The sequence below is a fragment of the Fundulus heteroclitus genome, chromosome 1, assembly GCF_011125445.2.
Source record: "Fundulus heteroclitus isolate FHET01 chromosome 1, MU-UCD_Fhet_4.1, whole genome shotgun sequence".
NCBI lineage: Eukaryota > Metazoa > Chordata > Actinopteri > Cyprinodontiformes > Fundulidae > Fundulus > Fundulus heteroclitus.
In genome coordinates this window covers 18,593,735-18,612,619 of record NC_046361.1, presented here as the reverse complement: position 1 = coordinate 18,612,619, position 18,885 = coordinate 18,593,735, and the positions used below count along the sequence as shown (strand labels likewise).

General features: G+C 39.3%; 2 protein-coding genes across 7 annotated transcripts in view; one reads left to right on the top strand and one right to left on the bottom strand.

Annotated features, from left to right (window-relative positions):
* ampd2b (adenosine monophosphate deaminase 2b) overlaps positions 1 to 10,052 on the top strand; it is a 30,575-nt gene extending 20,523 nt beyond the window's left edge. For 5 of the 6 annotated variants that reach the window (XM_021320494.2, XM_036136975.1, XM_036136972.1 and 2 more), the window contains 13 exons: positions 81 to 309; positions 2,841 to 2,982; positions 3,103 to 3,192; positions 4,220 to 4,349; positions 4,453 to 4,647; positions 4,725 to 4,856; positions 4,967 to 5,130; positions 6,367 to 6,493; positions 6,602 to 6,765; positions 7,380 to 7,500; positions 7,708 to 7,881; positions 9,300 to 9,410; positions 9,506 to 9,721. In XM_021320494.2, coding sequence (XP_021176169.1) covers positions 81 to 309; positions 2,841 to 2,982; positions 3,103 to 3,192; positions 4,220 to 4,349; positions 4,453 to 4,647; positions 4,725 to 4,856; positions 4,967 to 5,130; positions 6,367 to 6,493; positions 6,602 to 6,765; positions 7,380 to 7,500; positions 7,708 to 7,881; positions 9,300 to 9,410; positions 9,506 to 9,721 — 1,995 coding nt within the window. Of the gene's footprint in view, positions 1 to 80; positions 310 to 2,840; positions 2,983 to 3,102; positions 3,193 to 4,219; positions 4,350 to 4,452; positions 4,648 to 4,724; positions 4,857 to 4,966; positions 5,131 to 6,366; positions 6,494 to 6,601; positions 6,766 to 7,379; positions 7,501 to 7,707; positions 7,882 to 9,299; positions 9,411 to 9,505 lie in introns of all 6 variants that reach the window. The other variant, XM_036136967.1, reaches the window with a different exon arrangement.
* Positions 10,053 to 14,643: 4,591 nt separating this feature from the next.
* On the bottom strand, positions 14,644 to 18,658 carry LOC105931812 (glutathione S-transferase Mu 1). Its single transcript, XM_012870673.3, has 8 exons — positions 18,533 to 18,658; positions 16,814 to 16,889; positions 16,644 to 16,708; positions 16,462 to 16,543; positions 16,189 to 16,286; positions 15,996 to 16,091; positions 15,279 to 15,389; positions 14,644 to 15,008 (listed from the first exon to the last, which is right to left on the bottom strand). The coding sequence occupies exons 1-8, from the start codon at positions 18,566 to 18,568 to the stop codon at positions 14,910 to 14,912; spliced, it is 663 nt and encodes a 220-aa protein (XP_012726127.1). The 5' UTR covers positions 18,569 to 18,658; the 3' UTR covers positions 14,644 to 14,909.
* Positions 18,659 to 18,885: the final 227 nt, after the last annotated feature.

Here is an 18,885-nt window from a genome sequence, read left to right as displayed (position 1 = left end):
GCTGTTAATGTAACACGTCCTCCCTCATGAAAATGTACTCTATCTTGACACCTTTTTCCATCCATGGCTGTTCTCCGCAGGTTCCGTTCACAGATCTGTTGGATGCTGCCAAGTGTGTGGTGAAGGCTCTGTTCATTAGACAAAAATACATGGGTCTGTCGCTGCAGAGCTTCTGCAGGACCACGGCTCGCTACCTGCAGGAGCTGAGCGAGAGGCCTCTGTACTTAGACATCTATGAAGAGGAGGAGGAGGAGGAGGAGGAAGAGGAAGAGGAGTTTGCAGAGGTCACAGAGACCAGCAGCACCGCAGGTTGGCACATACAGCATCCCTCCTCTGTATTCCCAATGTTAAAAGCCAGAGCAATAGATCTGGCGAAGTGCAGGGAATTCAGATGTCCATAATGGTTTTGATGAATTTCTCCACTCAAACACCCTGCAGCTCAAAATAATAAATAGAAAGGTTCATAGTGAATAATCTACAAGGTTTCCAAGTTTTTATTCCCAGTCCACTCCTGTTGTCCCAGCACCAAAATGAAGCAAATGTCCTAAACCCATTTAGCATACAGAAACAATATGCAGCATGTTGCTCAATAATTCTGTCACTTTTTGATGTAATACCTTACTACTGTTCTGTGGAGATAAGTTTAAATGCAACTTTAAGAAACACAAATTTAAACCCTCACATTGTATAGTGTGGTCCTCTACAAATTCTGGTTGGAGTTTTTGTTTCATTGCTTGTTTTAGAGGTAATGTCGCATGAAAGCCTGGGTTAGCCCCTTCTTTTGCACCTATATGGCAAACCATTTCACCGTCATTGTGCCAGTTTGTTGAAAGGCAAAATGGGAAGACAAACATCGTAAAATCACACCTGGCATAACATTATGCCACCTGGCTTCAGATGTGCAAAGTGCCTTATTTTATGCCAGATGGTGTGAAAACTGTGTGTCACCTGGGGAGGAAAACAGCACTTGAGATTTTTTGATATGTTTTATCATAAAAATTGGCAACGAGCCAGCCCTGATATCTCCACAACCAAAATATTTAAAGCTAGGTAACCCAGTCAGTTCTTGGTAGAGACAGACAACAACAAAAAAACAACCCTTGATGCTAAAAAATAAAAGAAATATCCAAGTACCTGCATTCCCCAACTTGCTGTACGATTAAGTTGTTAAAGCACTCTTGTCGGTCTAATTTGTGGACAGTAAAACGTCCAAACAGAGTTAGGTTTAAAGCATTCCTACATCAAATCAACAGAGGTCCACTGGTTTCTGCTCACTACCTCTTTCGGAAGCAGCGGTTCAAATCACCATCGCAAAGCTTTTCTCTCTTTAACGAGGAAAATCTGTTGGAAGCAGAATATTAAAGTGTAACTCACCCTGATGTAGCATAACCCTGCGTCCAGACAAACTTTGAAAAATGCCACCATAGTGGCCGGTTATACGGCTAAGTGTGGGGAGGAGCAGTAGGGGGCTGAGATGTTTTAAACAAGCCCACCCCCCACAAAAAGTTGTAGAACCCTGGTCTAGATTAATAAAATCAGAGAAATAGGCCTTTCATTTTACAAAGAATCTGTAACTACAAATCTGCATCAACACTGCTGTGGATATGTTATGATACGTTGTTCCCAAAAAAGGGAAATTCCCCTAACCTCCTGGACAAGCAAATAGGAAATAGGAAATATGCCAGGGTACAACTGATAATCATTGTTTCTGAGGGCTTGGGGGCCCGCAGACCGTCCCCACCCTGATCGGTAAAGCTTATATCCCCATGCAAAGAAACCCTTACTGCTTACAGCAAGGGTCCTTAATATTTCTGGCCTGTTCAGAAGAAGCTGGGTTTAAGTGTAAAGCACTTTCTGCGTTCTCTTTGCACTGAAATGTGCTATACAAATAAATTTGCCTTGCCAGAGTGGACAAGTCTGAAGTAGCCTCCGTCCTTACACCCCTATATGCATAACCGACTACACACTGGCGTGTCCGTGCATGCCAGCCTCTCCTTTAACACGCATGTGCTGCCTTGCACTTCCCCGCGGCACCGTGCCACCGACTGGCGTGGCATGCTTATTACAACTCCTATTACAGCTTGTTTGGTTTGGAGAATAGCCTATTCTAATATGTACCGGTTTAGCCTTGTTAAGGACCCTTTTTGGTGTTGATTCATATATTTAACAATTGTTTAGCGGTAAAGTAATGGCCTCAGAATGGTATGCGGGGCCACCAATGGGAGTTCTCTGTGGTACATCGTGGGATACAGGGACAAACTCTCTAAAGTCCACACCAGAGGGACACATTCTCTCCAACAGAAGATGCTACTAGTGAGCTCTATGAAGTATCTCACTTGCTGTCTAAGCTTTTGTTCTTTTGGTTAAAGATATCACCACGAGGGTCATTTGCACGTCTGACTAGCAACTCATTAGCACGTTTCAAACAACAAAAGAGCTTCTTAGTACATCTCCACTATATTTGACCCCGCCAGCTGACCAGCTACAGAAATGAGCACTTTTCAGGAGCACAATGAAATCCCAACATGCTTCAGCACAGTACAGTATGTAAGTTAACGAGCTGTTTTTTGCTCTTTCTTCTTTAACAGGTCTTATTTATTTAACATTGAGGCATGTTAAGCTTTGGTCCTGGTTCCGCTGGATAAGATTATAAAACGCTAAATGAGCACGCTAGTACACTCTCTGTGAAATATGGCCTGGCACCGCCACAGATTTAAAGCGCTACAATCTGTTACACCCCCCCCCCCCCCCCCCCTCCCTCCCCATCACACACCCTGAACATGCTGGCACTGTGTGGGCTGCTGAGCTCAGATTGAGCATGATTTTCTGCCCCCTCACAGATGCCTCGGCTCACCCACCTGCTTCTCACACGCACCCGTACGACAACCAGGACCCCGGCAGCATGCCCCCTGATGTGGGCTACGGCTGTAAGATGGTGAACGGTGTTATGCATGTGTACACCAGCAGGGACGTAATGGAAAAGTAAGACATTTGGGACAAATCTCTTGGTGCTACATGCTCAGTATGAGGAGTTGTCTGTTTTTAGACTCACATGTTTGTGTGGCAGCAGCCGGACTTGTTTGACTGTAATGTTGCTAACAGGAGCACAGAGCTGGACCTGCCGTATCCAGACCTGCAGGAGTACATCGCTGACATGAACGTCATGATGGCCCTCATCATTAACGGACCGGTGTAAGCTGTAGTTCCTCTTAAATTATAATATTAAATGTGTTATATGCATTATTATACTGAGACAGAAAGTACAGCTTTGCAAAAGTTTTTCTTGTCCTCAAACTATGACTGGGATGTTATTTGATAGGCCAACATGAAACACATAATTATGGAATAGAATGAAAAGGCTGCAGGGTTTGTACAAATATTTTATGAATACAAATCTGAAAAGTGTGGCATGTATATCTGTTTAACACCCCTTAGTGTAAGGACCCCAAAATAAAATCTAGTGCAACCAAGTAATTAATTGGTGCTGTGTTACATTTACCTCGGAAGTCGGAACTAGGAGGTGGGAAAGTCGTAACACCAGAGTTAACAGCGTTCAAACACTGTCAGAGAAGTCAGGGTTCCAAAAAAAAGGCCAAAACTAAACTAAAAGCCTGGACTAGAATATGGGAACAGCCAGGAAAGAATTACTTCTTACAAACCTTATTTGAAGCTTTATTTTCCACATGCAAACACTAATGAATTTGTTTGGTTCACAGTTGCAGCCCCTACATGTAACATTGATTTTAGATGCACTCTTACAACTATGTCTTATAAAGTAAACATATTTTTTATTACGACTTACTGTTGTTGATGCAAGGAGCTGCCATTTTGGATCCGACTTGAAAAATGTATCCAACTCTCTGAGTAGGAAGACCAACTTTAGTGGCTGTTCCAGTTGATTCTTACAACTTAGAAGTTAAAAATTTCTGAGTTCCGACTACAACTGGAACACAGCAAGAGTCCAAATGTGTGTAATTTAGGATAAATTCAACATCACAAAGAACACAGCAGAAAGATTAGTGAGAGATACTGTAAATGAAGCTTGATTGTTTGGACAACTTTGTGTTGAGCTATCGCATATCACAAATCCTAATAAATTACATTTAAGTTTTCAGTAAGATGTGAAAAATTTTAGAGCTATGATTACTTTTGCAAGGCATGAATATTTTAAATCAGTTTAAAACCAACTTGTGTGCCGCATTGTCCCCCTTCCCCACAGAAAGTCCTTCTGCTATCGTCGGCTGCAGTATCTCAGCTCTAAATTCCAGATGCACATTCTGCTGAATGAGATGAAGGAGCTAGCAGCGCAGAAAAAGGTCCCCCACCGGGATTTTTACAACATCCGTAAGGTAAAAATCACACCGTTTGGCGCCTCATCGTAATTATTGGCAGTGATCCAGAATCAGAAAACATTTCTTTTATTTCTGATTTGATGTTTGTCTGTTTTCACAGGTAGATACTCACATTCACGCCTCGTCTTGTATGAACCAGAAGCATCTCCTTCGTTTCATCAAAAGAGCCATGAAGAAATATCCCAAAGAGATTGTGCACATAGAGAAGGGCAAAGGCCAGACCCTCATGGAGGTGTTTGAGAGCATGAACCTGACCGCCTTCGACCTTAGCGTGGACACGCTGGACATGCATGCCGTAAGTAACACACCTTTAAAACTGGAACTTTTATAATGAGAATAACAAAGTGTTTTAGCTGCTTTCTGTGCGTCCAGGACCGCAACACATTCCATCGATTTGACAAATTCAACGCCAAATATAATCCCATCGGTGAATCCATCCTGAGAGAGATCTTCATCAAAACAGACAACTGCGTGGAGGGGAAGTACTTCGGTCACATTATAAAGGTCCTCATTGAAAGCACACGCATTCTCCTTGGAGCCTGTCTGTAAACTATCGGGTGTGTTTTATTGAGAGCTGGCGCCCTCTGGTGGCTGTTGTCGTCACTGTTTCTCAGGAGGTGATGGCTGACCTGGAGGAGAGCAAGTACCAGAACGTGGAGCTCCGGCTGTCCATCTACGGGCGCTCCAGGAACGAGTGGGACAAGCTGGCCAAGTGGGCCGTCAGACACCAGGTCTACTCCGACAACGTGCGGTGGCTCGTTCAAGTACCGCGACTGTTGTGAGTTTCTGCAGAGGCGGAAATCTGCTTTAACTCAAGGGAATGAAGTGGCAGTGTTCAGTAAATACCTATGTAGTTAAATTATGCGACATGTTAAATAAAATAGGAAATATTAAATAAATAAATAAACGTCCCTACAATTACTGAAACTTCTACGACAGACATTTAAAAGTAATTTATTTAAAATTTAATTGAGTGTGATGTGACAAATTAAAGTTTTAATTACATTAAACTCCTTTGTTGCGTAATTATTAAACAATTGACGTATTTCTATAACTATTTGTACCTTTTCTAACTTATTTAATACATTTACTACTGTGTTAGTCATATAAATATTAATTAAGTTAGGTTATTTATTTGATAGATGTTGGCACTTTTGGCCAATTTTCATGAAATCAAACTATTTAACAGTTTTGCACTTGATGTCATTTTTTTATTTTTTATTTTTTTTATTATTAATTTTGCATATTTCTAAACTAAATATTTTGTACATTTTAGAGGGCAACTTTGGCATTACTTGATACCTTAATACATACAGGCTGTCTAAATGTAGTAGTTTTCCTATGTTGATTGTGCAGAGTAATACACCTTTTGTGTCAATCTGCTTTTTAAAGAGGATAAAAAGCTGATATCAACAAGTAAAGTAGCTAGACTATGAGCTCTGGCAGCCAGTCCGGCCTCAGCTATTTAACAGACGTGCAGTTCATAGTTTGCCAACAGCAGTTTTAAATCACGATTACCTTGGATGGCGCTCCTTTAGTTTCCAAACAATAGCTGACCAGAAACATTTCCAAACTTTCCAGTTTGTCTTTCTAGGATATCAAGTAAAAGTGTTGTAGTCTTTATTATAGCCAGGTGATGGCAGTGTGCAGCAACAGGAGTTGGAGGTGTACTGCTGCATTGCTCTGCATTACTCTTGATGTAGGGTGATAATAATCCTAGAGGTTTTGGACACCTTAACCGTTTTAAAACTGCTTACCTTGGTGTGCCCCATTAATTTACAGATTAAAATACATTTAAACTGCTTCCTTGTGAGATTGATCCAAATAAATGTATTGACTAGTTCTTCTGTAACAAGGAAAACTTCGCCTTTAGGTTTTCAAGCAGCCAGATGTTGTGAATATTTGACAATGATCTAAGACTAATTTACTGATTTGTTTTTGTTCTTATGCCCTTTGAATCGTCTTGGTACTGAAAAGTGCTTTTTAAATAAACTTGCCTTGCCTTTTCTCAAAGTGACGTCTACCATACAAAGAAACAGCTGCCCAACTTCCAGGAAATGCTGGAGAATATCTTCAGGCCTCTGTTTGAGGTCACAGTCGACCCTGGCAGCCACCCAGAACTGCACCTCTTTCTGCAGCATGTATGGCAACTTCACCGAGCAACTGCATGGATCTGATCCTCCGCATTACCTTCACATCCTCCTCAGAGGGTTTTCTAACAGGTCTGCACGTTCTGTTTTCTCCTACAGGTTGTTGGCTTCGACAGTGTGGACGACGAATCCAAACCGGAGCAGCATATCTTCAACCTGGACAGTCCACTGCCTGCCAACTGGACAGAGGAGGACAACCCGCCATATTCGTACTACCTCTACTATATGTATGCAAACATGACCGTGTTGAATCACCTGCGCAGGTAAGTTAGACCTCATCTGTAAAACTCTATTCATTATCATGCTATTGTACATATCTGTAAAACTCTATTCATTATTATGCTATTGTACATATCTGTAAAACTCTATTCATAGTAATATCCACCTGTATATTATATTCGGTACATATCCAGCTGTAAATTTAGTTCACAATACTAGTTATCTATATATTATACTCATAGGACAAATCTATCAGTAAGATTCTGTCTATAATAGTTTACATCTCAATATTTATTCAGTAATAACCCATGTCCTGTACATATGGAACCATTGTTTATCCTGCACTTGCTGCTATTGCACTTCTGGTTAGACCTAAACCGCATTTCGTTGCCTTGTACCTGTACCTGTGTAATGACAATAAAGTTAAATCTAATCTAATCTAAAACAGGTTACATCTCCAGCTCTGTTTACCTGTAATGCAATTAGGAAAAAATTATAATTGTTGAAGGTTGCTATTTATAAAATAAATTCTCAGATCCTTTGCTTTTATCAGTCATTTCTTGGATTGCGTGTTACTGGAGAACAGCTGCAGATGTCGATTTATTCAGGCTGTGTTCCACGTTGGGTTCTTGCTATCCACACTGTGTTTGTATTCCAGGCAGCGTGGGTTTCACACCCTCGTCCTGCGCCCTCACTGTGGGGAAGCGGGGCCGATCCATCACCTAGTGTCCGGGTTCATGCTGTCGGAGAACATCTCCCACGGGCTGCTGCTCAGAAAGGTTTGGACGCCACAATAACAAACAGAGTTTGTGCAGGAAATGTTTTTCTTGCACTTTGTGAAGAAACTTTTAAATTAAGGAAATGGTCACATTTGAGGCCCATTTTGAACTAGATTAAGGTTTGATTTCCCTTCTTAAAATACTCTTGGGAAATAAGGGAATCCATGATGTGATTGTTGCGACATCCTGTCGCTGTTTCTCCTCCAGGCTCCTGTGTTGCAGTACCTGTATTATTTGGCTCAGATCGGCATCGCTATGTCTCCTCTGAGCAACAACAGCCTGTTCCTCAGCTACCACCGTAATCCTCTGCCGGAGTACCTGTCCCGAGGGCTCATGGTCTCCCTGTCGACAGACGATCCTCTGCAGTTTCACTTCACCAAGGTCAGACGAGCCTTACCAACTCATAATTCAAGTCGGAGCAGAAACGTTACAGGGACGCAGCAGTGGCTTTCATCAATATCTTTTAAAATAAACTGTATTAAACATGATTTAAATAGGTACAAAAATAGCTAAATAATATATTTTTTAAAGGCGTAGGTGTGCTTATCTTGCCTAGCTGAATGTTGTTGGATCTAAGAATAAATTTATGATGAAAGAAGTTAATCATTACATACAATAAGTTTGTCAAAGCGCTACAATTATACATTTTTACTTCCAAGCAAACACTTTGAAACACTTCACACACGGGTTTAGCACTGTGGGCTTTCAGGTTATTTTTTTGTTTTTATACTTACCAACGTCTATTCAATCAATTTTTAGTCTGCTTTCATTTACTTTCACTTCATAAAGCCAATAGAAATATCAAGCTTGAGATAAGAAAGTGCACAGACAGTTTTTTTTTGTGTGATATATGCAGCATCTCCACTTGCACAGCATCTGAAAAATTATTATTTCTTTCACATTTCGTCACGTTACAGCTACACGCTGCCATAGTTTTTATTTGGGTTCTATGTCACATACCCACACAAAGTAGGGTATAATTGTGAAGAGGTAAGGTAAATGAAAGATGGTTAACTATTTTTTTACAGTCACATTTCTGATGATGTGAGTCACCCATTTATTTTCAGTATAAGTCAATACTTTATACTTTCACTGCCATTTCATCTTCTGTTTTTTTTTTTCGGTTTTAGGATCTATCAGCTTTACACATATTGAGACTGAAATTGTTGCCATACTTTGTTGAATGCCGATTTGTAGGTTTTGCTCCAGATTCTTTCTTGGTTTAAGGTCTGGACAATGACTGCACCATCCTTACACATGAATATAATTTGATCTGAACCACTCAATTGGAGCTATGGTTGTCCTGCTCAAAGAGGACCTTTCATCCCCAGTTTCAAGTCTTTTGCTGCAATGGATTTTTTTTCTTGCCACTCTTAGATGGTTATATTTTTGGAGTGCACAGCTAATTAGTGTCCATAGAGTCCCGCACCTGAGCTATGGACCTCTGCAGCTCCTCCAGAATAACCTTGGAGCTCTTGGATAACTCCCTTGTAAATGAACTGTTGGCAAACTCTTTTCACATGTTAGGTGAATTTCAAAGGTGGTTTGCTGACGTTAACTCTATTTAGGATTCTGAGAGTAAAGGCTGAAAACAAATGCACTCTGCACTTTTCAGATTTGAATTATTAAAACTGTGATCATTTCACTTCCACTTCATATTTCTGCATGATTCTGTGTTGGTCTATCACAAAAAATAGGTTAAAATCTTTAGTTATAACTTGACCTAGTCTTAGATATATTTATCTGCTGTTTGGGGGACTGACCAATGATTTAAGTGCACGTGTTTATTTTTTTTGCAGGAGCCATTGATGGAGGAGTACAGCATTGCTGCTCAGGTGTGGAAACTGAGCTCCTGTGACATGTGCGAGTTAGCCAGGAACAGCGTCTTAATGAGTGGATTCTCTCACAAGGTAGCGTTCATCTTCATCTACAGCACTTTGCACATTCACCTGCTTTCCTGTCAGCCGTTCAGCCGAGAGTTTGATCTCCCCTCTGCCCCCATCAGGTGAAGACCTCCTGGCTTGGTGCAAACTACATCAAAGAAGGACAGGAGAGTAACGACATCAGGCGTACAAACGTCCCCAACATCCGTGTGGCGTACCGCTACGAGACCATGTGTGAGGAGCTGAACTTGATCACACAGGCGATTCGCACCGATGAGCTGGAGACCATAGAGGAGGAGGGCGCACTGTGTATGGGAGCGGTGCGGGCAGAGAAGTGAAGCCTCCACATCAGGACATTGGATACATTTACATTGAAAACATATCACGCTTGAGAAACAAAAGAAAAACCTTCCATATGGGATGATTATGAGCTGCTAACATCAGAAATTAAAATCTGTTTCCCCAGTTTTTTCCCCTCCTTTTAGTTTCCGGAGTCGTTTGTTTTATTTGTGAGGCTGTTTCCAAAATGTCACTTGAATATTTCCTTCTAAATGTATCATAGGCTGCTACCATGATGTGTCACCATTTATGTACAATGTCTGTAATTGCTGTACGAAGTCTTGCACATTTCCGAAAAGATTACAAACAATAAACTGGATTTAAAACTGACTGTGACATAAACAAGGCGTTAAAATAATTGATTTAACAGAGCTGCGGTTAGGAGAAGGGGAATAGAGTTCAAGTATTTCACTACTTTTCAGGCTGTTCAGAGGTTAAATTGTTGCTGTTTTTTGATTTTTTGACAAGTAAACCTATTTACATGGATGAATGACACATTTTAACAAGATTTTACCACAACTTATTCTAATCTTCATGATAGTTTCCTGTAAGATTACAGCATTTATCTTTCAGTTAGTACTTGGTTGTCGCGTCTCCAGCTATTTTTAACATCACAAAAGTTAAAGGAGTGAATAGATTTACCAAGCTTAAAATCTTAAAGGTCAAAGCACAGAAAGTGACTACAGAGCCATCTGCAAACCTGACAGTATCGGTCAACTGAAAAATGTAACTTATTCATTGCGTAGAAAAACTCCTGAATAGGTAAAGATGCATTAATCAAAACATAAAACAAAATCACTGTGCCATTTTAGCGTTTAATTTTAAAACTAGTGCAGAGCAAAAGTATTCACATACCTTGAGCTTTTTTACATTAGTCGTTGCAGCCACACGATTCAGTGTATTTCAATGGGATTTTGTGTGATTGACCATTTATATGCACAACATGGTACAAAATAGTTACAGTGGACAGAAAATGAATAAAGGTATTTTTTATACATTTGTAATATAATGATATAAAAGTTTGGTATGTACTTGTATTCAACAAGTCACCTCTATGCGGCTCGACCCTTTGCTGCAATTACCGCTGCAAGTCTTTAGGTGGATGTCTTTACCAGCTTTGGATATTTTTAAACTTGACATTTTGTCCATTCTTCTGTGCAAAAAAGCTCAAGCTCAGTCAGGTTTGCTGAAGAGCTTCTGTGAACATTGATTTTCAAGTTTTGTCAAAGTTTTTCTCAATTAGATTTATGTCTGCACTTTGGATGAGCTGTTCTAAAACATTTCATGACTCGATCTAAACCATTAAATTGTTACTCTGGCTGCATTTTTAAAGCTATATAGCCACGGCATATGTTTTAAAAAAGACAAAAAAAACATTTGATCATAATAAAATACTGTAAGGTTCAATTCAAAGGTGGACTTAGCTTTTTAACATCACCTGATACTACTATTTCACAAACTACTCTACTGGTAGGTGGAATTCAGTCTTTCTGCAAAGGTGACTATGTTATTTTTTTCTTTACATCGGAAACCTGTAGGTAGATAGTGATTTTGGGAGGCAAATTTGATCTGTGTGCCTTGAAAGCCATTCAATGGCAAATTTAGGTTAAGAAACAGTACCAGTGGAAACATTTACATTTGAGATTATGTGTTCAATTTTATTTAAACAGTTTATCATCCATGGCAGTGTTTTTATTGATGCCTTTAAGCAACCATGGTAACAGGGCTGTCTAACAAATCTGACAAGCCATCACCAATATTACCTTCATAGATTCTTTTTCCTATTTAACCTAAAATGGACAGAATTTAGTCGAACAAATAGTGGTTCTGTTACCTTTTATGCACTTATATCAATATATACCCTTAAATGCAATTTGTTATAATTAGTTACTATGAATACAAACAAACAATTCAAACAATTACTACGCCATTAGAAATCTTCTTAAAAAATACCCAGTAAACATAAAGAATGTCCAAACATACAGAATGACAATAAATGTGTTTTTTTAACCAAAGCTAAGTTTTTTATGTAAAGAAGAGACAAGCAAGATGAAATAATGACCTTAGCATGGCTAAAGTCTTGACTACATCTCTTAATTTTAACCAGATTAAATTTTGCCCCTCTGTGCAAGGACTAATTTACCAGATGAACTATAAAATGAAGAGCACTGATACTCAAGCACAGAAACATGCTAGATGACTGGCAGTATCAATCATGTAATATTTCCAAAAAATATCTATGTTCAGTTATCAGCAAATAGTGATTCATAAGGTTGCCTGAGGGCACGTCAATATTTGCTTCTAGGGTACAGTGATACTACACTTTTGTAGTAAAATATTAAACTAGTTTTACAACTCTGTAACTGCTGATGGTTTGACCTATGATCATCACCATGACATATCAAAATAGATGTCAAACTATGAATGTGGTGATCTTTTCCTTCATTTTACACTCACTGTATTCAAAAAGAATGGCCATATTTAGAAATAAGTTTTTAAGAAGCTGAAAGTTGTTTTAAAACTCCTGCCTTATGGGTCCTGGTGTCATCAGGAGAGCTGAGTGCTAATTAAAATCAAAATGAATGTGTAATTCCTGAGAAACGTTTGGGTCCCATTTGGAATATTATTGCCATTTGTGTGAAGTTAATAATACACATTGTCTATGTTGGAGTGTTCTTCAGTTCAATTCAGTTTTATTGATATAGCGCCAATTCACAACACATGATGTGTTGTGATTTTTTTTAAGTTTTCAATTAACTTTAAGAAAAAAGGTTATTTAATGCAATCATACAAACAGATTTCAAGTCAGTTACATTTTAGTTGGTCCTAGTTACTAAATGATGCAGTCAAGGTGAGTTTATTATTCAGACTGGGTGAAATGTTTTCTGTCTAAGGAGACCCAGCTGATTGCAGCATTCACTCCTGAAAGAGCATGAAGCCACAGTGGACAATCACTTGCATTGTGTCGTTGACTTTGCAGCAATCCCTCAAGCATGCATGTAGCAACAGTGGGGAGGAAAACTCCCCTTGAACAGGAAGAAATCTCCAGCACAACCAGGTTCAGTGTGAACGACCATCTGCCGCGGTCGACTGGGAGTTAGAGAAGACAGAGCATGCACACAAAAAGAGCACAGAAGCACTAGGAGTACTTTCTACATTAAAGAAATGTAAAAGGTTGATGGCAGTAGTAGGAAAAAGCTCAGACATTAGCTGGGTCTAGGAGAGAAAGGGTTAAACCCTGAAAGACAGGGCTATGTGTATGATCTACAGATAGAACATGAAGCTGTTGGTGTTATTAGTCCAGCTTCCCCACCCCCACCACAAGGCCAGATGTAGCTACTGGAGATAACATTATGTTCAAAGCTTAACAAGTAGTTGTCATACATTTCCTTAAACCTTATTCTGGTTTTCAATTTGGCTCTAGGTGAATTGTGCAAAAAGTTAAAACCCAAAAGAACAGACCAGCGTTTTATTTTGTTTATTTTCATATAGAAAGGTATGTAGTAGATATGCACCAGCAATTGGAGTAAGATCATTTTCCTTGAACAGCTCTGACCAGTGATGTGCAGATGAAATACTCCTTACTTTTCCCCCATAGTCATTAAATGCATTAACATGCAGTGGGGGTGACTGTGGTTTACTGGGTAGAGTAGTCATCTTGCAATCAGAAGGTTATGTGTTTGTTGCCTACTTCCCTCTTCACATATTCTGTTCCCAGATGCTAAGATAACTATTTACAAATAATCTTTGATATCACCAAAGCAGCACAAACGATAATTTTAACAGCACAAACCTGCACAAATGAAGCACTGACCATTCAGTCTATCTACTGGAGTTTTACGCAGCTCTTATAGCTGCATCTCTCATCTATTGGTTGTCCCACTTCTGTTTATATATCCAGTTAGCTTAGTGGTTAGCTTCGGCGTTAGATGTTCATTGTAGCTCTGCTACTCTCACTGTAGACGTTGAACAGGGCTGAGAGTCACAAAAAGCAATCCCTGATTATGTTTATGAGAAAAAGAGGAAGGCCTGAGTAGAAAGATATAAGATCAGAGTGGACTTTCACATGAACCCCCTGAACAGCAAGGTAAGACGGTCTTGCACATGCGTTCAAAAAGGGACGGGGAAACTTCCTGAAAAATTGCTGACACTAGCGTTTCTGAAATGCTGTGTTAGCTTTAGGTCAGAGGTCTCATGTCACATGACCAACGCCTTCTAAATATTTCCATTTTCAGATCACTGAAAGACGCCTGTGTGTTATCAACTACTTTTAAGAAGTGTCCTGGTTTGACTCAGATTTCAGCTCTTCTATTTATTATTTTAACAGATTGACTGACGAATCATAATCTTTAGGTTTGGTTTTTTTATCAATCAGGGAAACAACAACTTTCTCCGAAGAGTCTGTTAGATCTTCTTTTTGCCCATCTGTCACATCAGGTCTGGAAAAAAATGTTTTACCTTTTTTACAGCTACAATTGAGGTGGTGGTGTGTTGAGGATGGGGTGGAGATTTTCAGATTCAAACCATGGACTTAAACCTCATAAACTATAAAGTATTTAAATGTCAAGTGGGTTGATTTTCTAAGGCTGTTTATGAGTGTAGCAGTATTTTAAAAACAAATACAGGGTGCATGAGTAAGTTCTCCAGACCCCCAGTCCTAGAAAACTTCAACTTGCAGGCTGTTATTCAATACGTCTGTGTCTGTTTAATTGTGAAAACCAGCTTAAAAGGCTAAATGAAACACAAATATCTTAGATATTTTAATTTATACGTATTGATAATGCTGTATTATTTAGCAAAAACATGCAAAGTTATTTTGCTGAATTAGCTTAAGAACTCTAACACTTGATGGTCATTTTATAACATGTAATGGTAACTTAAGACTGAATCCCAAACAGAAAGGAGCACAGCCAGAAGAAAATTCATAGTAGTACATTTACTTTATTCAGTCAAACAAAGTTGCAAATGTAAAACAAACTCATAGTTTCCTTAACATTAGTAGACTCAGTACAAAGTGTTTTGTTTCCATAAATTCAGTAATAAAAGATAGTACAGTTCATGTGGTCCATCTGTTTGAGAACCAAGAAGAACTTTCCCTGAGTTGCAAATTAACAGTTGAATAAAACTTTTCTTATTAACCCTTGAACATTTTATCATCTCTTCCAGCAGTAGAGCTGTTCTCCTCTTTTACTTCACTTTCTTGAACGACCATTTGGCCATGCGGTTGTTGATGGGTTCCTTGATATATTTGTCTGACTTTAGGTATGCAGAAACCCTGTCCAGAGCCTAAAACAAAATGAAAAAGAAATTAACAACCCTTTATGGTTAGTCTGAGTTGATGACCTCCATTTTATCATTTTTACTGAAACTGTAAATATTCTAATTTGATCCCACAGGAAAACAGTAAAAAACCTGTTTATAGACACAACAAATAAGCCTTTTAAGTTTAGCTATAGGGGCATTGCACAAAAACCCAACCCTGGGGACAACCAACACAGAGAAATAAAACGGTGGTGGACAACACACTGGAAATAATAGACAGCAGAGGGTTCTTACCTCAAAACGGTCCAAAAATGCTTTGAGGTTCTTGAAGTTATCCAAGCAGGGAGGATGAAACATCCTCTGCATGTCCAGAATCTCGTACATGATGAAGTCCGCATAAGTAAGCTGGTTTAAAACATAAGAGATCAATGACTAGGTTTGTCCATTGTGTCAAAAGTGAGGACTACGACAGTTTCTATGACAATTAATCCACATTGTTCTGGGTAAACTGTTTTTTTTTCCATCATCACAATGTCTGCACCACTCCTCCTGAGCTTTCTGTTCTTAGGCACTAAGATCTATAGTAGTGGAGGGCACAGAGGACAGTGAAACTCCCTCTTGTTGACCAAACACATGATTGGAAAGCAGACTTTCAGTGGATTGCAACTGAAAGTATCATGTCTTCCAAATATTGCATCCAAGCAATCTTTTGTAATACTGATTTCAGATATTGTGATGATAATTTGCGATTATGTTGTTCAGCTCTAGATTCATCCAGTTTCTTAATGGTTGCAAATAGTAATATATCCTATAAGTTAATTATTTCCATGAAAGTTTTATATAAAAACACTCAGACCTTTCTGGGTGTGTAAAGACACATCAACACATCCGCTCTAAAAATACCAGGATTTGTCAGGACTACGTAATTTTCTGAAAATAATAAACCCTCAGTAAAATGCATGCAGTTTTATTAATGACTGTTAACCCTTTTATGTTTGTAATATAAGTTACCTTGTCACCAGCAAACCACTTCCTCTGTCCCAGGAAGTCAGAGAACAGTTTCAGTGCATCTGGCAGGGCCTTCAGGTAATCTGGCTTCAGACCTTCCTGATTTCAGAGATGTAATATTGGTATTAGGAGAGATACAGACCTATTACTGGTAAGTACGGCTGAATATTGTACAGTTACATGGTGATATACATACAAGGTCAATGTAGCACATCCTCACAAAGTTGGCTCTAAGGTCTAAGCACTGCTGCTCCAGCATATCTATCCTGGTTATCTGATCGTCAGTCTCTCCACCTGTTTTAGGATCAAAGTTTTAAGAACCGAGACGCAAAAACCTACAACTTTAAACATTTAAAATGGGTTCTTCTGCAGGAACAAACACAGCATGTCACAATATGAATTACATATGTAGTGGACAAATGAATGGACTCTTTCAAACAAAATGCTTGTATGGGATGGTACTACTCACACAAGTTGTGCTTGCGAGCAATGTATTTCAGGATCGCCATGCTCTGTGTCACCTTCGTGTTTCCATCAACCAGGTAGGGCAGCTATGGTGAGATGTGAATGAGGTCCACATTGTTAAAAACAACCGAGACATTTAATTCTGCCCTAGAATAAAAGTAAAACAAACAAGTCGATCTCTCTTACATTGGGGAAGTCCAGTCCAAGCTTGAATTTTTCATTAAGCCACATGCTTTTGTCAAAGTCTGGGGCTGTCAGAGAAGAACAGGGGTTAAGTTGCTGAAGAAAAAAAAAAAAAGATGTTTCAGATAATGACATAATGTGTAAATCTTTTTGCCGGAACGGCTTTCAGTTACCATCACCGACGGCGTAAAGCTTTTCCTTGTAGTTGGACTTGGTGTACTCCAGCATCAGGCGGATGTGTCCGGCAAACTGATGGAAGAGCAGGGAATTTAAGGTTAGCTAGGACACGGCCAATGACCAAAGACACTCACCAAGTCAAGCCTCATATCTTCTTTGAAATACTTCCCTTTACTTGATTGAGCCAAAATCATCTGACTTATCAATTCTGTTTAAGCTTTACTCTTCAAAATGCAATTTATATTTTATCAACACGCTGTGAATCACTTAATCTGTCTGCAAGCATTTAAAGCTACTGCAAGAAGCAAAGAGCTTGTGTCAGACGGTGCGATATCTCCAAGTTTGTAACAGATAAGCGTTTATTGCAGTTACGCAATAAATAATCCACAGAAGGGGAAATCCAATCAAAGTTATATATCCCTGGTTATCTCCTGCCAAATCTTGACCAGGGCATCACTGAACTTCTGGGCAGTCTGAGGTGTAACCTGGTGGTGTCGGATGGGCAAAAACATAATGGCTCAGAGATGTTTCATTGGATTCAGGTCAGGGGAGCATGGATGCTAGTCAATGATGATGATTATCATGCACCAGGAGGAACCCAGGACCCACTGCACCAATGAAGGGTCTAACAATGGGTGCAAAACCATTCCTGGTTTTGGGGTCCCCTTAATTGCCCCTGTTGTTGATTTCATTAAACAGCCGACACTGATTAACACACCCTTCTACTACTGAACTGACCAGATCAATACACCAGAAGTTTAACTGACTTGATATTATTGTCTAATTTAAAAAAGTGTTCCCTTATTTTTATTTTATTTTTGAGCAGTGTACACATGATGCATATATGCAAAGAAGCATCATTGGGTCTTATTTGAAAATGTGTAAACTGAGCTACTGAAACAGCGTATTGATGTGTGAAACGGACATGGTGAGTTTACAAGTGATAAGCAATTATAAATTAGCAAATTATTTACTTAGACCTCTTCATTCTGCGTCTGCAATCACTAACGGGACTTTGATGCTCATCAAAGGACCATATAGAATTAGAAAAATTGTAGCCTTTGGTGCAATTTGATAGGATGAAACACATTCATGTTCCTCTTTTCAATCTGTATGATTTATGTTGTCATTGATTGCAGACTGTAAAATAAAATGTTGTGCCTCTGGGATCTGTCCCAGCTGTCACTGGATGAAATGCAGATAAAAAGCCTGGTCAATGGAAGCCTGTGGAACAACACCTGTGCTAATATGTTATCTGACTATGCACTCAAGGAGCACTTTCAAAAGTTGGCTTGGACTTTGTGGCTTTGAAGAAACACCTTTCAGTTAAGGTTTCATTGAAGGCCCGGTGAGAACAGCTGGTGACATCTTGTGGTCAGGTAAGTGATAGGAGCTATTTCAAAAATGTCTGGTTAATGTCTGGTTATCAGGTATGCATTTGCTCTGATTATTACTGTGCATTCTGCAACATGTTCATTTGCTTACATAAATATACCATAAGTATTAAAAACAACAAAAAAGTAGCAGTTTTTTTATTATCTTTTCACAATCTTCCTTTTACTTTTGCAGCTGCTCTAAAAGGAAAATACCTGTAATAAATTACATTTTAGATGTGCGTGAGGTGATAAGTTAAGACTTGGCCGTCAACCATCTAAAGAGCTGCAAATTTATAAAAGGTTTGCCATTTCTTTAAGAGTAAAGCAGACATCACTTACCCCGCGGACATCCCAGTAACCCAGTAACATAGTCATCTTGAGTCCTTTTTTTTCCTGAGTGAGGCTGACAGAAAAGTGGCTGCTGGTGCTGCTGCTGCTGCAAAAGGATTACTCGGCAGTGAAGCGGAGAAGAGAAAAGTCTTTTATATCCAGTGATCCAACAGGAGGAAGAGGTGGATGGGCTGTCAACCAATGGGCAGCTGCATTTGGACACAGTAAGAGCCACCAAGTTGAAAAAAAAAAAAGTGCTGACTCACGGCTATGACCTAGTTAAACTGGCTGCACACAAAACACGTGCATGGTACCAAAGAATGATTCTTTGTGAATGATCGCCTGTTCAACTTTCAGACCAA

Coding starts and splice junctions, on each gene's coding strand:
- LOC105931812 (XM_012870673.3), bottom strand. CDS start 18,568: ATGACTATGTTACTGGGTTACTGGGATGTCCGCGGG. Junction 16,544..16,643: donor TTGGACTGGACTTCCCCAAT/GTAAGAGAGATC, acceptor ATCTCACCATAG/CTGCCCTACCTGGTTGATGG. Junction 15,009..15,278: donor CATTTTTGGACCGTTTTGAG/GTAAGAACCCTC, acceptor ATTTTGTTTTAG/GCTCTGGACAGGGTTTCTGC.